Here is a 15,290-nt window from a genome sequence, read left to right on the forward strand (position 1 = left end):
ACCAGCCCTACTCCTCCATGGATCCTTGGAGCAAACCCCTTTGGTCCCTCCTGACCAGGACCCTACCATGGGCTAGAAAACCCTTGGAGAGCCCAAAGAGCTGCCAGGATGGGGAGGCAGCCCCAAATCACCAATACAAAACGTGTTGTTTACTGGGGAACTTGCCAATGTTCAGCTCTTAGTTGAACTCAGTCTTAAATGCCTTTTCCAACCTAAATGATCTGATGATCTTAGGAAAAGCCAGAGAGGGCTGAACTGAGGGCTTGCCTAAGACCCAGGGAGCGTGGCATGGTTAAACATGAATGGGAGCTGGCATATTTATCTCTGTTGCAAGGTATTCAAGTGAATTTCTCCATACAACAGCTTGGAGCGATTACATTAAGAGATGTATAATTTGGTTAGGCTGACCTCAGAATGGAATAAAGAGCTGCTGATTTCCATAATGTCAGCTCCAACGCTCAGAGAGGTCAGGGAACCCACAGTGATACACAGAGCACTTTGGGAGTGGTGCAGCTGAGAGATCTGCTGGGATTTGGGGCGAGCAGGGACAGCAGCCAGGGAGGTTTGGGGGTCCCCACCCCAGCAGCTCTGCTCGCTGGCGATGCAGAGCGATGCTGGCTGCCCAGGCAGGACCAGGAGCAGTCCCCAGGGAGGGGATAACCGGTGGATGCCTGAAGCTGAGAGCATCACTCCTGTCTGGGGGGCTGCAGGATGAGGGCTGGGGCTGCTCAGGCATGGCAGGGCACGGGCAGAGCCGTGACCCACGCTCACCCGCCGTGGTGCGCATCACGTCGCAGGCACAAAAAAGTGCTGAGTTACAGTGACCTCCCAAGGAGAAAACAAGACTGGCAACGCTGCCTGCGAAGTCAGCCTTCCCACTAGTGCAACATCATCTCTGATAATGCTTTAATTATTATAGCTCTGAAAACAAGCCTCATTTCATCAGCCTGGCCTGTCTCAACACCGCAAACTTTCTCCGGGTTGGAAATCAGCTCCTTTTTTTCCCCTTTCCCCTGCTCTATTCACAGCATTACTCAGAAGCAAGCCAAATCCCTTCCAATTATGTATCATGACGTTTCCCCAGCGCTGCACTAAAGCAAGGCCCTTCACTTCTAAATGGCATGGTTTATAACAAATTGTCTGTTATACCAGACAGAAACTGATTTCCTCAAACCCAGCATATTAAAGTGAGTACATTCATTCTGGTTGTAACACACAAAATGTGATTATAACAGACACTTTGGGGGCTTTTTAAGGCTAGCAGAGAAGAGGAGGATAAGCTGGAGGGGAAGAAAGAATTGACAAGTAGAGAAATGACAGAGAAAGAGAAACAGCCACGCTGATTTCATTTCTTACAAAACAAAAATCTTTGTGTGTTGTAGAAATGTGCTTTAGTTAACACCAGCAGATAGCCAGAGCAAAAGCTGCCGGTGCTGCCTGAAACGAAAATTGCTCTATTGTGCTTAGAAAACCATTTCCCACAGTGAGCAGAACCCTTTCCAGGTAGTACAAAGCAGACCTGAAACCAAGGGGGCCTTATCCTGCAACTGTTGCTCCCTCAAATAATCCCTGCAGCCACCAGGAGCCCCAGCTAAATCAGTGTGAGTGAGGATTATGCGGGAGTGTATCAAGGTTGGGGGATTAGACCAGGATTATCACTAAAACCAGTAATTCCCCATCTTACTGATGGTGGCCATCAGCTCGGGAGGGGAGGGTGGCCACGGCTCTGGGAGCTGGTGGCCGTGTGGGTTCCCAGGGTACTCGGGTCCTGCTGGATCAGAGGCTGCTCCACCTTGACCTTCTTCTTCAGAGGGACCCACCAAAGCATCACCAGAGCAGGACCAGGTCTGATCCATCCTCTGCTGCCAGCGTAACATCAGTGCTGCCACTCCCCTTCCAACACAGCCACCATGGAGCCATCCCAGAGCCCAGAGTCAGCCCAGAACTCCGGGCTAATCCCACCCTGGGACACCCAGCCTCTCCAGGAGGGCTGTCCTGCTCCCGTGTCACACCTCCTCTGGAATGCCTGCCCTGGGCTGGCCACCACGGTGGCCCCAGGCGAGATCTGGGGACAGAGTGAGCTGCTGTCCCCAGGGTGATTCCCATCCTGGAGCAGCCAACAAACATCACCTCCCAAAGCAGTGCAAATCTGGGATGTAAAACTGCCTCTGAAACACAGATACGGCCATCACACACATACTGTTCACCCTGTAAACCAACAAGTCAAAATTCAGGCATGTAGTGTTACCCAAGGGTGGCTGCTCTACATGCAAGTCATGTCCCTTGGATCCTAAAAGGCTCGGCATTCAGACCAGTTTCCACACCACCCCAATGCAACACGCATTTTTATCAAGGAAGCTGCCTAATAGCTCCTATTAATTTTGATTTTTAATCTCCTGGTACAACTCCCAGCAATATACATGCAAAACCTGACAACAAGCCCTTTTGGTTTCAAAGCTGACTTCTCCTCCAGCTCAGAAGGAAGATAAAAAAGAACTCTGGGCAGCAGCAAAGTCTCTGAGCAGCAGCAGTCTCTGAGCAGCAATGCCCTTGCAGCTCCAACGTGTCCCACTCTCCCTGCTGCAAAACAAGCCCAAACACTAACAGGGGCCGAGCCTCCTGCTGTCAGCCACGATCACTGGAGCTGCTCACAAACGCTTTGTGCCATCACTGCCTGCAGCCTCACACCCAGAGCCTGTGGGCAGCATCCCTGAGAGGCACCAGGGCACCCATGGGAGCACTGCAGGGTCACAACATCATCCAGGACATCACTGCAGGGTCACAACAACAGCCCAGGACATCACTGCAGGGTCACAACCTCATCCAGGACATCACTGCAGGGTCACAACAGCCCAGGACATCACTGCAGGGTCACAACAGCCCAGGACATCACTGCAGGGTCACAACATCATCCAGGACATCACTGCAGGGTCACAACCTCATCCAGGACATCACTGCAGGGTCACAACAACAGCCCAGGACATCACTGCAGGGTCACAACCTCATCCAGGACATCACTGCAGGGTCACAGCATCATCCAGGACATCCCCACCGTCTCCCCAAGCTCTCTTGGCAGCCATACCCTGGCACAAGCAGAGCTGACAGCCAAGTCCAGCCCCACCCAAAGGGAAAAGCTTTACAAGGGCGGTCTCAAACTTCTTTTGCACCCTCAGAGCAGGGCTGCAGCCCCCACAGACACCACCCTTTAATCCTTTCTGGATCACCAGGGAAAGATGAGACGCACCAACAAACCCAATTATTCCCAGCCCCGAGACCTGCCACCGCATTAGAAGAAACATTTCCTGAAGCTCCACAAACAAGCCATCCTTGGGGACTTTTATTTCAAGGCTCCTGACTGTTAAAGTAAATGAGGCTCACGTTAAAGACCAGCTACATCACAAACCCACCACTGCTGGGGCAGCCTGTGTCTGTCTGCAGAGGCCATCGCTTCCCCCCAGCCACAGCCAGCACATGCCAAGTGACACTGCCAGAGACGTGTTTACCTCGTATTTTAGCTGTTACCAACCCATGCTTTGCCTTCCCATCAGGAAAAGTCACTCCTGGGTGGAGCAGCAATGATATCTCCCCGATGCTGACACCTCATAAAGCCTCCCAGGGGAAACAACGGCGGCTTCATCGCTGGAAGCAATTCAAACCAGCCCAGGCAAAGCAGCACTGGAAGCACTGCAGGGAATGGTTTGGCTCTGTAAACTCTGGGCAGGGACTGTTTATGAAATCCTCAGCACCCAGGGCTGTGCCAATAGCACCCTGCACAGCCACAGCATCACTCCACAGCGCCTGCTCCAGCAGTGACCGGCTGCAGGGACTCAGGGCTGCTGTGATCCTCCCAGGAAACAACTTCTGTGGAGTTCCTGTGTCACCCTGTGTGTGCCAGGACAGGGCTGTCACTCCAGCACCAATGAACAGCCTCACCCACAGGGGCATGGGGATCTTTAGATGCCAACAGAATCCACACCACCAGCAAGACAGCTTCACCTGCAACAGCTGGAAGCCTAACACTGGGGTTCTGCCAAAAAACATCGACATTCCCACCCTGAACTAAACTTCAAACAGCTTTCAGTTGGGATTCCTCCACACCATACCCTGATCCTGTCCTTTTGCCCAAAAGCATCTCTGGACAGCGAGCAGATCCCACCAGGACGTGTTTCCCTCGCACATCCCTCGTGGGACTGGTGAGCTGCCTGGGGGAAATGTGCCACTGCCACTTGGCCACTCGTTACAACACACAAACTGCTTTCTCCAGGCAAGCTAGCAGCTCCTCACAGTGCATCTCACCTGCACAAGGGATGGGAAAACGGGGCGAGCTGGAGCCACGGGAACAAGCATCCCACCCTCCCTCCCAGGAGGGTGAACAAGGCAGGGAAACCTCTGGAGGGCACATTGCATGAGACCCCAGCCCAGCTGCTGTACCAAAGAGAAGCACAGGCAGCACTGCCTTGTGCATGCAGCTGCCTGTTACCAGCTGAGTTATGATGCTCCTGATGCTCCCTCCATCCTCCCTGGCACCTGAGACCTCCCACTGCCAGCATGCACTTCTGGATAGTGCCAGCATGTGATGGATTTTGTGAATCACAGGCTGACAGGATGCTCCACTGCTCCAGTGCCCAGAGATGCACTCCAGAATCCTCTCCAAAAGACCACTCCAGGAAGACAGGAATTCCCCAGGGACCAGCATGCCAACAGCAATGGTCACTGGGATGGGCCAACACTGGTGCACAACCTCTCAGAGCTGGTTCTGCTTCGGTGGAAGTCAAACACCAGGGTTCAGTAAGCACTCTGCCAATACCACCACAGCAGGACCAGGCCCCTGGCAGCAGCCCTGCAGAGGGCCAGGCTCAGCTCTCTGCAGGACCAGGATGAATCTGAAGCAGCTCCACTGCCTTCAGCAGCAGCATTTTGCATTTACACCACCATCCTGAACACAAAACAGAGTGAGCCATAAATATTTCAGCTGCTTTTTCAGCTTTGTTATTCTGTTCAAAGCATGAAACATGACAAACCTTTGATTGTTTTGCTTAAAACCAAACAATAATTCAAAGAGAGACAAACAAGCAACATTAAATGATGCCTGTGATGTACAGGAAAGCCAAAGAATTAGAAGAAAGTGATGAGGATGGTGTGGATTAGAGCAGTCCCTTTCCCTGCCTTCAGCAGGTACCACACATGGGTCCCATGCCAGCCAGGGTCCTGCACAGTGAAGGGGCAGCACTGTGCCAGGTGTGCAGCTGGTCACAATGGGGCATCCTGCACTGTCTGCACCCCCAGCACAGCCAGCTGCCTCCAGAGGAGCAGCCACCAACATCCCTTTCAACAGCCTTTGAAAAAAACTTCTGTAAAGCCAAGTGTCTCCTCCCTGAGCATGGCCACAGCCAGAGCACACCTGCAAAGCAGCCACCTCCAGCCTCCTGGGCGTGTGGAGACAGCCTGGCCTGGCCCATCCCCACCTGGCCACTTCTGAGGGTCTCTGCAGTGGCTGGGGTGACACATCCACCCATCAGGGCTGCCCCAGCACCCACAGGCGAGTGCCAGCTGCTCCCCCTGCCCCATCCTCCATCCCTGCCTCCCCCCGGGGTGTCACACACCCAGAAACCACCCAGGTGTGCTCTGTGCAGCACCTGGAGCCCAGCAGTGGCAGCACCGACCGAGCCGCGGTGCCCGGCTCCTGGCCGCGCTCACCTCGGGCAGCGGCATGCCGTTGATGATGAGGTCGGGCTGCTGGGGGCTCTGCCCCGTGAAGGTGTGGTGGTAGATGTGGTTGGAGCCGGCGTTCCTGTTGTTCTGGCTCTCCACGTTGAGGAAGGTGCTCTCGGAGCGGCGGCAGCCCAGCGGCAGGGTCTGCTGGTGGTAGTCGAAGTAGTTGAGGGAGGAAGTGAGAGAGGAGCAGCTCACAACGTTCATTTTATCCGTCTCCTCCACGTCCCGCGGTACCAGGCGGATGTCGTTCTTGCTGATTTTCTTCTTCTTGCTCGATTTCTTCTGATGCCCGTAGGAGTACTCCGCGATTCTGGGGGACAGAGGGAAAATGAGAAGCTGAGAGCATCCTAAACCCTGCCCTGCTAAAAACAGATGCAGAAACCCAGAGGGCTTGGCCCCCATCTCCGTGTAGGCTTCTTAGTCATGCACGTTACGTCATGGTTTGGGTCTGGTGGCACGACACCGTCTTTAGCTTATTCTCATATGCAAAATGTTTTCAGGTCAAATATGTAAAAAAAATGGCAAGGAAGAATGCTTCTGTTTTGATCTAGTGTATGTAATTGCTGATATTTAGTTAGTAGAAGTAAAGTCCAGTCTGCAGAAGAGTAAAATGGAGATGTTAAAATCCATGAACTGAAAAGGGGACCTGCATTCATTTCCATGCGTAATAAGGATTTTAAAAGTGATTTAATTTGGTCTCCATAAAGAAAATTCAAACGAATAGCAGGTTTTTTTTTCCCCAGTTCATTTTCCATAGCAGTAAATAAAGCAGCCCCAGAAGCAGTCCTAGCTGGCAAGCTCAATTCTCTCACACTCCAAAGGCTGTTTGTTTATTAATGCTTTATCTAAATTGCTGGTGTTTTGACTGTCTCCTGATCATACCTGATCTCTTCTCCAATTCAATTCCATTCCTCCCTCGCCCTGACACGCACATCCCCTTCTGCCGGGAAATGCTTTCACCTTCTAGAAATCAGAGAACAACAACCGTGTGTTTTGCAAAGAAAAATGATCCTTTTTGACCTTTTTATTTTACTGCAAGCTTGTTTTTCTCTGCCTTTCCTTCCCTCTTTGCTTCCCACCTGCCAAAAGAATCAAGTGATGAAGCGCCTTGTTTGCCTTCCACAAAACACCAGAGGAAAAAAGTTACTGCAAAACACCACCCAAGCAAATAACAACAAATTATCTGCACCTTGCATCAGTTGGGTCTGCTCAGCTCAGAGTGACGGTGGCTCATCTTCCCACACTGAGCACCACAAGAGTCCCTGCCACGAATCTGTACATGCACAGCACTGGGCAACTCGGTATTTCCCAGGGAAGCACATCAAATGCTATGCACAGTCAGAAATACACATTTGAAAGTCAGGATTTTGCTCCTCTTCTTGTTATGATAACAGCATAAAAAAAAAAAATAAAATCCAGTATCTGCGACAGAAATAATGGGATGAATAAATAATACAGTTTATCTGGAAAGGCAAATCTTGGACAAATATTCTTGTTCCAGAAAGCTAATCGCCTGAGCAGGAAAACACCACGAAGTCCAACAGCCCTCATATGTGCCTCATAAATTAACACGTTTTTTTGAAGACTCTCCAGCAGCTCTTGTGAGGAATCTCTAAAACAAGGCACTGCAAAGCCTGGAGGCGTGGGGAGAGGGTGCCCCATGGTCACTGCTGCTGCTGAGCCTGCCTGGTGCTTCCCCACCTCTGCAGCTGACTCCTGCTCAGACACACACTGATAACAGCCCCAGCACCCCCCTGAGCGTGCAAATAAATCACAGGAAGGCAGGCATCTCTGTTGTGCCAACAATCTATATGCTGCTGACTCGTCTAACAACGCTTGATGAAGCTTTAATTGTTTTGTTTACCTAAATGTTTAAGTTTGGCAATGCGAGAGCCCAATTATTTCCTGCAGGCATTCATTTTGCTGTCCTTTCTCTATTGACCAATTATTTAATTAAAGCGCACTTCATTAATCCCTAAGCCGTCACAGTAAACCCAGGGCTTATACGTATGTGAGAAGCTGTTAGGGGCACCACCACAACATGATTTTTATCCATTCAGGTCCTATCCTCCTTTAATGGGCCGAGCTGGCAAGAAATCTGGTCTGTGCGCTTTCACTTGAAGCTAGACATCCCATAATACAGCACAGACCGACCTTTATTTGCAGATGATTTTTCCCCCATCGAGCAAAAAGGCTTATATACGCACTTTCCGCTGTGAAAACGGGGTACAATGCCCCGACTCTCCGGCATTATTTCTGCGTAAATAAAACTTTAAAGCCCGCACATCCCCCCGCGCCGCTGAATTGCCAGGGGCGAGCGTGCGTTTCCAAGGTAGAGCAAAATTAATTTCCATCCCTCCTCTCTGAAACGACTCGGTGCCGAAGGAATGGAGAAGTCATGGCTATTTCACTAGTAACAGGATTAAACCATTTATGAGGCATTGCAGCTGCTCTTTTATGGCATCTGATTGATATTCATGTGTGGTTAGCATTTGTCTCCTAACTTGTGTAACACAGAGAATAGTAAAAGAGAGACAATAATCGCCGGGCTGTTACATATTCAGGGGACTGGATTTCCCCTATCAGCCTTTCAGCCGCTCCAGGCGCGGGGCTGACCTCCCCTCCGGCATTTCGGAGCACTCATCCAGCCAGGGCAAAACGGCACGGAGCCGCAGAAACCCTCCCCGGCAGCATCCCTGCCAGCCCGGGCAGCATCCCTGCCAGCCCGGGCAGCTCTGCCGGGCTCCGGAGCCGCAGAAACCCTCCCCGGCAGCATCCCTGCCAGCCTGGGCAGCATCCCTGCCAGCCCGGGCAGCTCTGCCGGGCTCCGGAGCCGCAGGAACCCTCCCCGGCAGCATCCCTGCCAGCCCGGGCAGCTCTGCCGGGCTCCGGAGCCGCAGAAACCCTCCCCGGCAGCATCCCTGGCAGCCCGGGCAGCTCTGCCGGGCTCCGGAGCCGCGCTGGGGGGCGGCCGGGGGGGCTCTGCCGCCGCTCTCCGCGCTGGCCCCGGGCTGGCCGTGCCGAGGAGCCGCAGCGGGCACACAATAGCTCCTTTGAACGGCCAGCCGGCCTCGGGGATGCTCGCACCGGCTGCTGCGGGGATGCTGCGGTGGCCGGGGGGCTCTCCCCCCCTCGCCAGCCCCGGGAGCTGTGCCGGGGACGGGGGGCTGCCCACGGGCACCAGCCGTGCCCCTGTTAAAGCCTTCTCCTCCGCGTTTTGTGATGGAGCACGGAAAATCGGGGATGCTGCAACAGATTGTCGAGCCGCACAATTAAGTCGATTCGTTACTCCGCTCTCCTCGCGGAGAACAATTTCTTAAAGCTCAGCAAGAAATTTTCTTACGGGGACAGGAACCTCACTTTTGTTCCTAAGGCGGATCCATCCACCCCTCTTCACCACCCCCAAACGCAAAAGTAACTGCGATGGCAAAAATCAAAGCAGCCCCGCAGGTGCACGTAAACAAAGGTATCTTTACCTGCAGTTGTAGGTCCTGATTTCCTTGTTATCCCTTTTGCACTTGACTGCCACAAAGATCATGGTGACAAAAAGAATGGCTGCAATAGACCCCAGGGCAATAATGAAAATCAAGGAGAGGTTAACAGATCCTATGGACTCCTGGGCATCCAGGGCAGGAGACAGGTATATCAAAATCAAGGCAGAAGCAGAGAGAGATGTTTTCCCATGGTCATGAGCCACCACGATGAGCTCATAGGCTGTTTTGGCATTTTCCCCAAAGGCTCTGGTGGTCCTAATCTCTCCATTCACCTGGTCGATCTCAAAAAATCCTCTGTCTCCTTCCACCATTTCATAGGAAAGTCTGCCATTTTCACCCTCATCATAGTCATCTGCCTTGACCACTGTCACCAGGTAGCCAACCCCCGCGTTCCTGGGGATGTACACCTCCGCCGTCCCGTTGACCAGCGGCGGGGCCGTGATCACGGGCGTGTTGTCATTCACATCCAGGACAATCACCCTGACAGTGGCATTGCTCTGCAGAGAGGGATTACCCCCATCTTTCGCCAAGACCTTGAACTCAAAGGCCTTGGTCTGTTCATGATTGAAGGACCTCAAAGCATAGATATCTCCAGAGTTGGGGTTGATGGAGACATAGGTGAAAACAGGCATGTCCCTGACTTGGGAGGGCACGATCTGGTAGGACACGCTGCCATTGAGGCCCAGGTCGGGGTCTCTGGCCGAGACAGACAGGAGGTAGGCCCCCGGGGTGTTGTTCTCCTGCACGATGACTTGGTAATAGGGCTTGGAGAAGTGGGGATGGTTGTCATTCTCATCGGTGATCTTGACAGTGAAGGATTTGGTGGCCTGCAGGGAAGGGATGCCATTATCCCTAGCCTGGATGGTGAGGTTGTACTGGTCCCTCTGCTCCCGGTCCAGCCGCCCATCCACCAGGATGGTGGAGAAGCTCTCGTACTCCTGGAGTCGAAAAGGCACATTGCCCAGGAGCTTGCACTGCACGCGCCCGTTGGCCCCGGAGTCGCGATCCGAGACGCGCACCAGGGCGATGACGTACCCCGGCGGGGCGTTCTCGCTCACCTCCACCAGCTCACTGTTGACAGAGAGCAGGTTGATGAGGGGCGGGTTGTCATTGGCATCCTGGACACTGATGGTCACTTTGCAATGGGCAGGGATGGAGTTAGGCCCCAAGTCCTTGGCCTGCACGTCCAGCTCGTAGACGTGACCCTCCTCATAGTCGATGGCACCGCTCACCGTGATGAGGCCACTCTGGGGGTCGATTTGGAAGAGCTCCCGAGCCCGCTCAGAGACGTAGCTGTGGAAAGAGTAGAGGACCTGGCCGTTGGTGCCCTCGTCCGGGTCAGAGGCATTGAGGCGGATGACTGGCGTCCCCGGTGGGGCGTTTTCAGGCACGCTGACGGTGTAGGCTGGCTCCTCGAAGAGCGGGTTGTTGTCATTGGAGTCGATGACGCGGATGCTGAGTTCCACCGTGCCAAAGTTGGGTGGGTCGCCACCATCCAGCGCCGTGATCACGTAGCTGTAGTGGGACTGGGTCTCACGGTCCAGGCTCTTCTCCACCACCAGCTCAGCAAAACGGGACCCATCACCCCGCGTCTTGGTCTCCAGCCCAAAGAGGTCATTGGGGGTGATCTCATAGCTCTGCACACCAAAGCTGCCCGAGTCCGGGTCATAGGCACTCTCCAGCGGCACCCGGGTGCCAGGGCTGGCCGTCTCCGAGATCTCCAGCTCAATTTGGTCGGTGGGGAAGCTGGGCGCATTGTCGTTTAGGTCCTTGATCTCCAGCTTGATCACGCAGATCTCCATGGAGCTGGACATCACCTCCAGCGAGATAACACACTTGGGGCTCTGTCGGCACAGCAGGTCCCTGTCGATCTTCTGCTTGGTCACCAGCAGCCCGGACCCGGGGCTGATGTCCACCAAGTGGGGGGCCGAGTTGGAGACCACCCGGAAGGCGGCGGGCTGCCGAGGGTCCAGCACGAAACCGGCGTCCCGGGCGTCCTTGGCGACGTTGGCGATCACCGTGCCGGCCCGCTGCTCCTCCTCCACCGAGTACTTGAGGTTGACGAGGGCCCCGGCGCCGGCCCACAGCAAGGCGGCCCCGAGCAGCGCCGGGAGAGCCCCCATGGCCGCGCCCTCCGCCCGCCGCGCCGCGCCCCGACGGCCGCGCGCCTCAGGGGCCCGCCGCGCTCATGCGGACAGCGCCCGCCGGGCTGCCCCGCCGGAGGGCGGGCGGGCGGGCGGCTGCGGGCACCGGAGCCGCGGTTCCCCGCGCACACGCCAACGCCGTCCGCTCAAGCGCTCCGTGCCGGCGGCGCCGCGGAAGGGCCGGGCATGGCGAGCGGGTGCGGGAGCAGAAGCGGGCTGCTGAGCCGAGCGGTACGAAGCGAGAAGCGAGGAGCCGAGCCGTGCCGAGCCGTGCCGAGCCCGCTGCCGCCGGCGCTCGCTGCGGCGGCCGCACGCCACTGCCCGCAGTCCGGAGCGCCGGCGGGCGGCGCGGGGGCGGGCGGCGCGGGGGCGGGCGGCGCCGAGCCGCAGCCAATCAGCGCTCGGGGGCGGGGCCGGCGCACGGCGCCGCAGCCAATGGGATCGCTCCGTCGGCCGGGGGCGGGGCCGGGGCGGGGCCGCCGGGGCGGCGCGGAGCGGGAGCGGAGCGGGCACGGAGCCGCGCGGAGCGGAGCGGGCACGGAGCGGAGCGGAACGGGTCGGAGCCGCTGCCCGCGCCGGGATCCCGTTATCCCGGCTGTCCCTGCTCCCCCTGCCGCCCCGCGCCGCTCAGCCCGTCTCGCTGCCCGGGAGCTGCGGACGCAGCGATGTTTTGGCTCCGCGGCCGCGGTCACCGATGGTTACCTCTTCAGCGGGTGCGCACCGGGCGGTGGCGGATCCCCGCGGGCAGCGCGGGGACCGCCGGGTCCCGCGGAGCGCTCCAAGTCCGTTCAGTAGAGACTGAGCCCTCTGGGGCAGGAGGACCCCGCCCCGCCGGGCAGTGCTCCCGGGAGCCGGCGAGGGGCCCGGGACCGCCCAACGCCCCCGGGAGGCTCCAGCCCCGCAGCACTCGCTGCACCGTGCTGATCCCCGGAGAAACCACCTCGGCACCGTGTCCTCCTAACAATGAAATAAAGCGTTCCCGTCTGCGTGTGCCCGTGCCTTACCTCCTGTCTCCGTGCGCGCCGTACGCACGGTCCCGGGGGCTCTGTGCAGGGGACCGGGGACGGTCTCACCGGGAGGGGGAGGCGGCTCGGCCGCGGCGGGTCGCGGATCGGAAACCTCCCAACACGCCGTTCCCCTCCCCTGGTAAAAGGGGGCCGGTGCTGGCGCGGCTGTCGGCAAACCACGCCGCAGCCCGCCGGTCGGTAGCGGTCCGGCAGCGGCGGGGAAAGCGGGGCGGGCGGGGGTCCGCGGCAGGCACAGGTCCCATTGCGTGCTGGGCATCGGGAAGCGACTCCTCGGCGGTGCCGCGCCCCGCGGGCACGGCCCGGGGTGGCCCGGCCCGGTCCTCCCCGCCCCGTCCCGCTCGGCCCGGTCCAGCCCAGCCCTCCCCTCCCGGTCCCGCCCGGCCCGGCCCGGCCCGGCCGCGCCGTCGGGCCCCGCCGCGCCTTCCCAGGCACAAGGGCGCCATCTCGCGGCCGCGCGGGGGGCGGCACCGGCACACGGGAACACCGGGACACGGGAACACCGGGACACACGGACATCGGGACACGGGGACACACGGACACACGGACATCGGGACACACGGACACACGGACATCGGGACACGTGGACACACGGACACACGGACATCGGGACACACGGACACACGGACATCGGGACACGGGGACACACGGACACACGGACACACGGACATCGGGACACGGGAACATCGGGACACACGGACATCGGGACACGGGGACACCGGGACACACGGACACAGGGACACACGGACATCGGGACACGGGAACACCGGGACACACGGACATCGGGACACGGGGACACCCAGACACGGGGACACCCGGCCCGGGCTGGGCTCCTCTAGGGCACGGCACGGCCCGGCCACGGCCCCTACACGGCTGGGAGGGATAGCACCTGTCGCCAGGGACAGCGTCCATCCCCGCTCACCGTGCCCGGGATAGCATCCGTTCAGAGACTCCGTCCCCGTGATCCCATCCCGCGCCACTGCGTCTGCCCGGGGACACCAGCGGCACCTGTCCCGGCCAGCATCCATCCACTGACCGCATCCCCCGGCACAGAATCCCCCCGCGGACACCGCCCCGTGAGCTGCCACCCGCCCAGGGAGGGATAGAACCCAGGACAGCCGCGGGGAGCCCCCTCCTTCCCGCAGGGCTCCTCCATTTCTGCTGCCAGTGGGACAAAACCGGCAGAGGAAAAAGCCTTTGCCAGGTGTTCCTCTCCGAAAAGCAGCAGCGTAGGTCACTGTGACCCACGGGGGAGCGGCAGTGGGACATGCAGGGGTGGCAGGTGGGGATGGCACGAAGGGGCAAAGCCCTGTCGAAGTCTTCCGTGAAAAAATTAATTCTGATGACTTGAACTGTGCCATGCGGATTGAAAACCTGGCTGAGGGATCATAAACAAAGGGTAATTAGAAGCAGGAGGAGGTGTTTATGGGGTACTGCAGGGATCTAGGTTAGGGCTGCTCTCATTTAATACCCTCATTAATGACCTGGAAAGAGGGAGTAAACTACACATTAATGAATTTGGCAGATGATGCTATACTGGGAGGTGCTGTGAGCTCCAGCAAGCATAGAAAATTAACACAAAAAGGGCCTAGTGAGATTAGAAATATGGGCAGGAAGCAGCGAAAGGAGCTGCGCCTTGGACAGATGTGAGCGGGCGCGGCTGGGACGCAAAGGCGAGTCGGAGCGACAGCAGGACAGGCAGCGATGGCTGAGCCGAGCCAAGCCACGCCAAGATCCAGAGCAACGCCCCAGAGAAAGGCCCGGGGCCAGGGGCCAGCAAGGGGGACGCAGGAGCTGCTGTGTATAAGGACAACAGGGACAGGGACGGGGCAGCCCCCGGTGCCGGGTCCCGCTCGGCCGGGGGCGGCAGGGAGGGGCTGGGGGCTCAGGTGTGGCTGCAGCCCCAGCACGGGGGTCCCTCGGCACAGACGTGTTGGCGGCAGTTCAGAGGGAAGCCACACAAATGATCAAAGGCACGGAGAGACTGATTTCTGAAAGAAGATTAAAAGGCTTAAATATATATATTGCTCGGTTAAGAGCTGTCCATGGGGAGACAAACTAAGAGCCTTACAGATCTGGTTGGAGTAAATAGAGAGGGAGGGAAGGAATTATTTAATAGAGTACAAGGGGCATCACCAGAAGGGATGACAGGAAATGAAGAAATGGAGCATTTAGGTTGAATGTCACAGGGGAAAAATCCCCTCTGCTGACAGCGAAAATTATGAGGCTGCGACGTGGTTCCCTGGAGGGAAAAAGTCCTGTGGCTTGAGATATTTAAAACCAGACAGGATCAGGCTGAATATAAAGGCACCTGGGATCAGCTACTGGCAGGGGCCGTGCAGAGGAGCAAGAGCTGGGCTGGGATGCACCTCATTTCCCAGCTCTTTTTCCACTAAGTATTTCTTTATGGATCACACCTATAAAAGACCTGCATTTTTAAAATGTATTGCATATATGTATTTCTGCTGCTATAAAGGAAAGCACTGACACAATGGATGCTGTGCCAGTCACCTCATAGCCAGGCAGGGCTAAAAATGCCTTGAAATCAGAGGAACTTCACCTCTGTACAGATATAAAGGAGAATCAGAAGTGGGTGAATAACTGATATCAGGTTGCTGAGTGTAGAACCTGAACAGTGCCTTGGAGCACAAGGTCCCCAGGTTTGGCTTCTGTAGAACATCTCATCTCTCAGTGCTTTTCTGCAGGATGCTCTCCAGTTGACCAAGGGAAGCCAGGCCACAGCTGGCCAGCAGCAGAGCACCTGTAACCTTGGTTAACACTCCATCTGCTCACCCCAGCCAATGCTCGCTTTGGCAGAGGCTGTGACGGGATCCCTTTGGAGCAAAACAAGCATCAAATGCAGCCCCACCTCTTCCCCATCTCCTGCCTCACTGGAGGTCTGTGCGTGCTGT

General features: G+C 56.9%; 1 protein-coding gene across 3 annotated transcripts in view; it reads right to left on the minus strand.

Annotated features, from left to right (window-relative positions):
• The window catches only part of PCDH19 (protocadherin 19), a 58,262-nt gene extending 46,867 nt beyond the window's left edge, over positions 1–11,395 (minus strand). For all 3 annotated transcript variants that reach the window (XM_058847999.1, XM_058848002.1, XM_058848001.1), the window contains exons 1-2: positions 9,192–11,395; positions 5,698–6,025 (exon numbers count right to left, since the gene is read on the minus strand). In XM_058847999.1, coding sequence (XP_058703982.1) covers positions 5,698–6,025; positions 9,192–11,332 — 2,469 coding nt within the window. In that variant the 5' untranslated portion in view covers positions 11,333–11,395. The remainder of the gene's footprint in view (positions 1–5,697; positions 6,026–9,191) is intronic.
• Between the last annotated feature and the right edge of the window lie 3,895 nt (positions 11,396–15,290).

This window comes from Poecile atricapillus, chromosome 12, assembly GCF_030490865.1.
Source record: "Poecile atricapillus isolate bPoeAtr1 chromosome 12, bPoeAtr1.hap1, whole genome shotgun sequence".
Lineage (NCBI taxonomy): Eukaryota > Metazoa > Chordata > Aves > Passeriformes > Paridae > Poecile > Poecile atricapillus.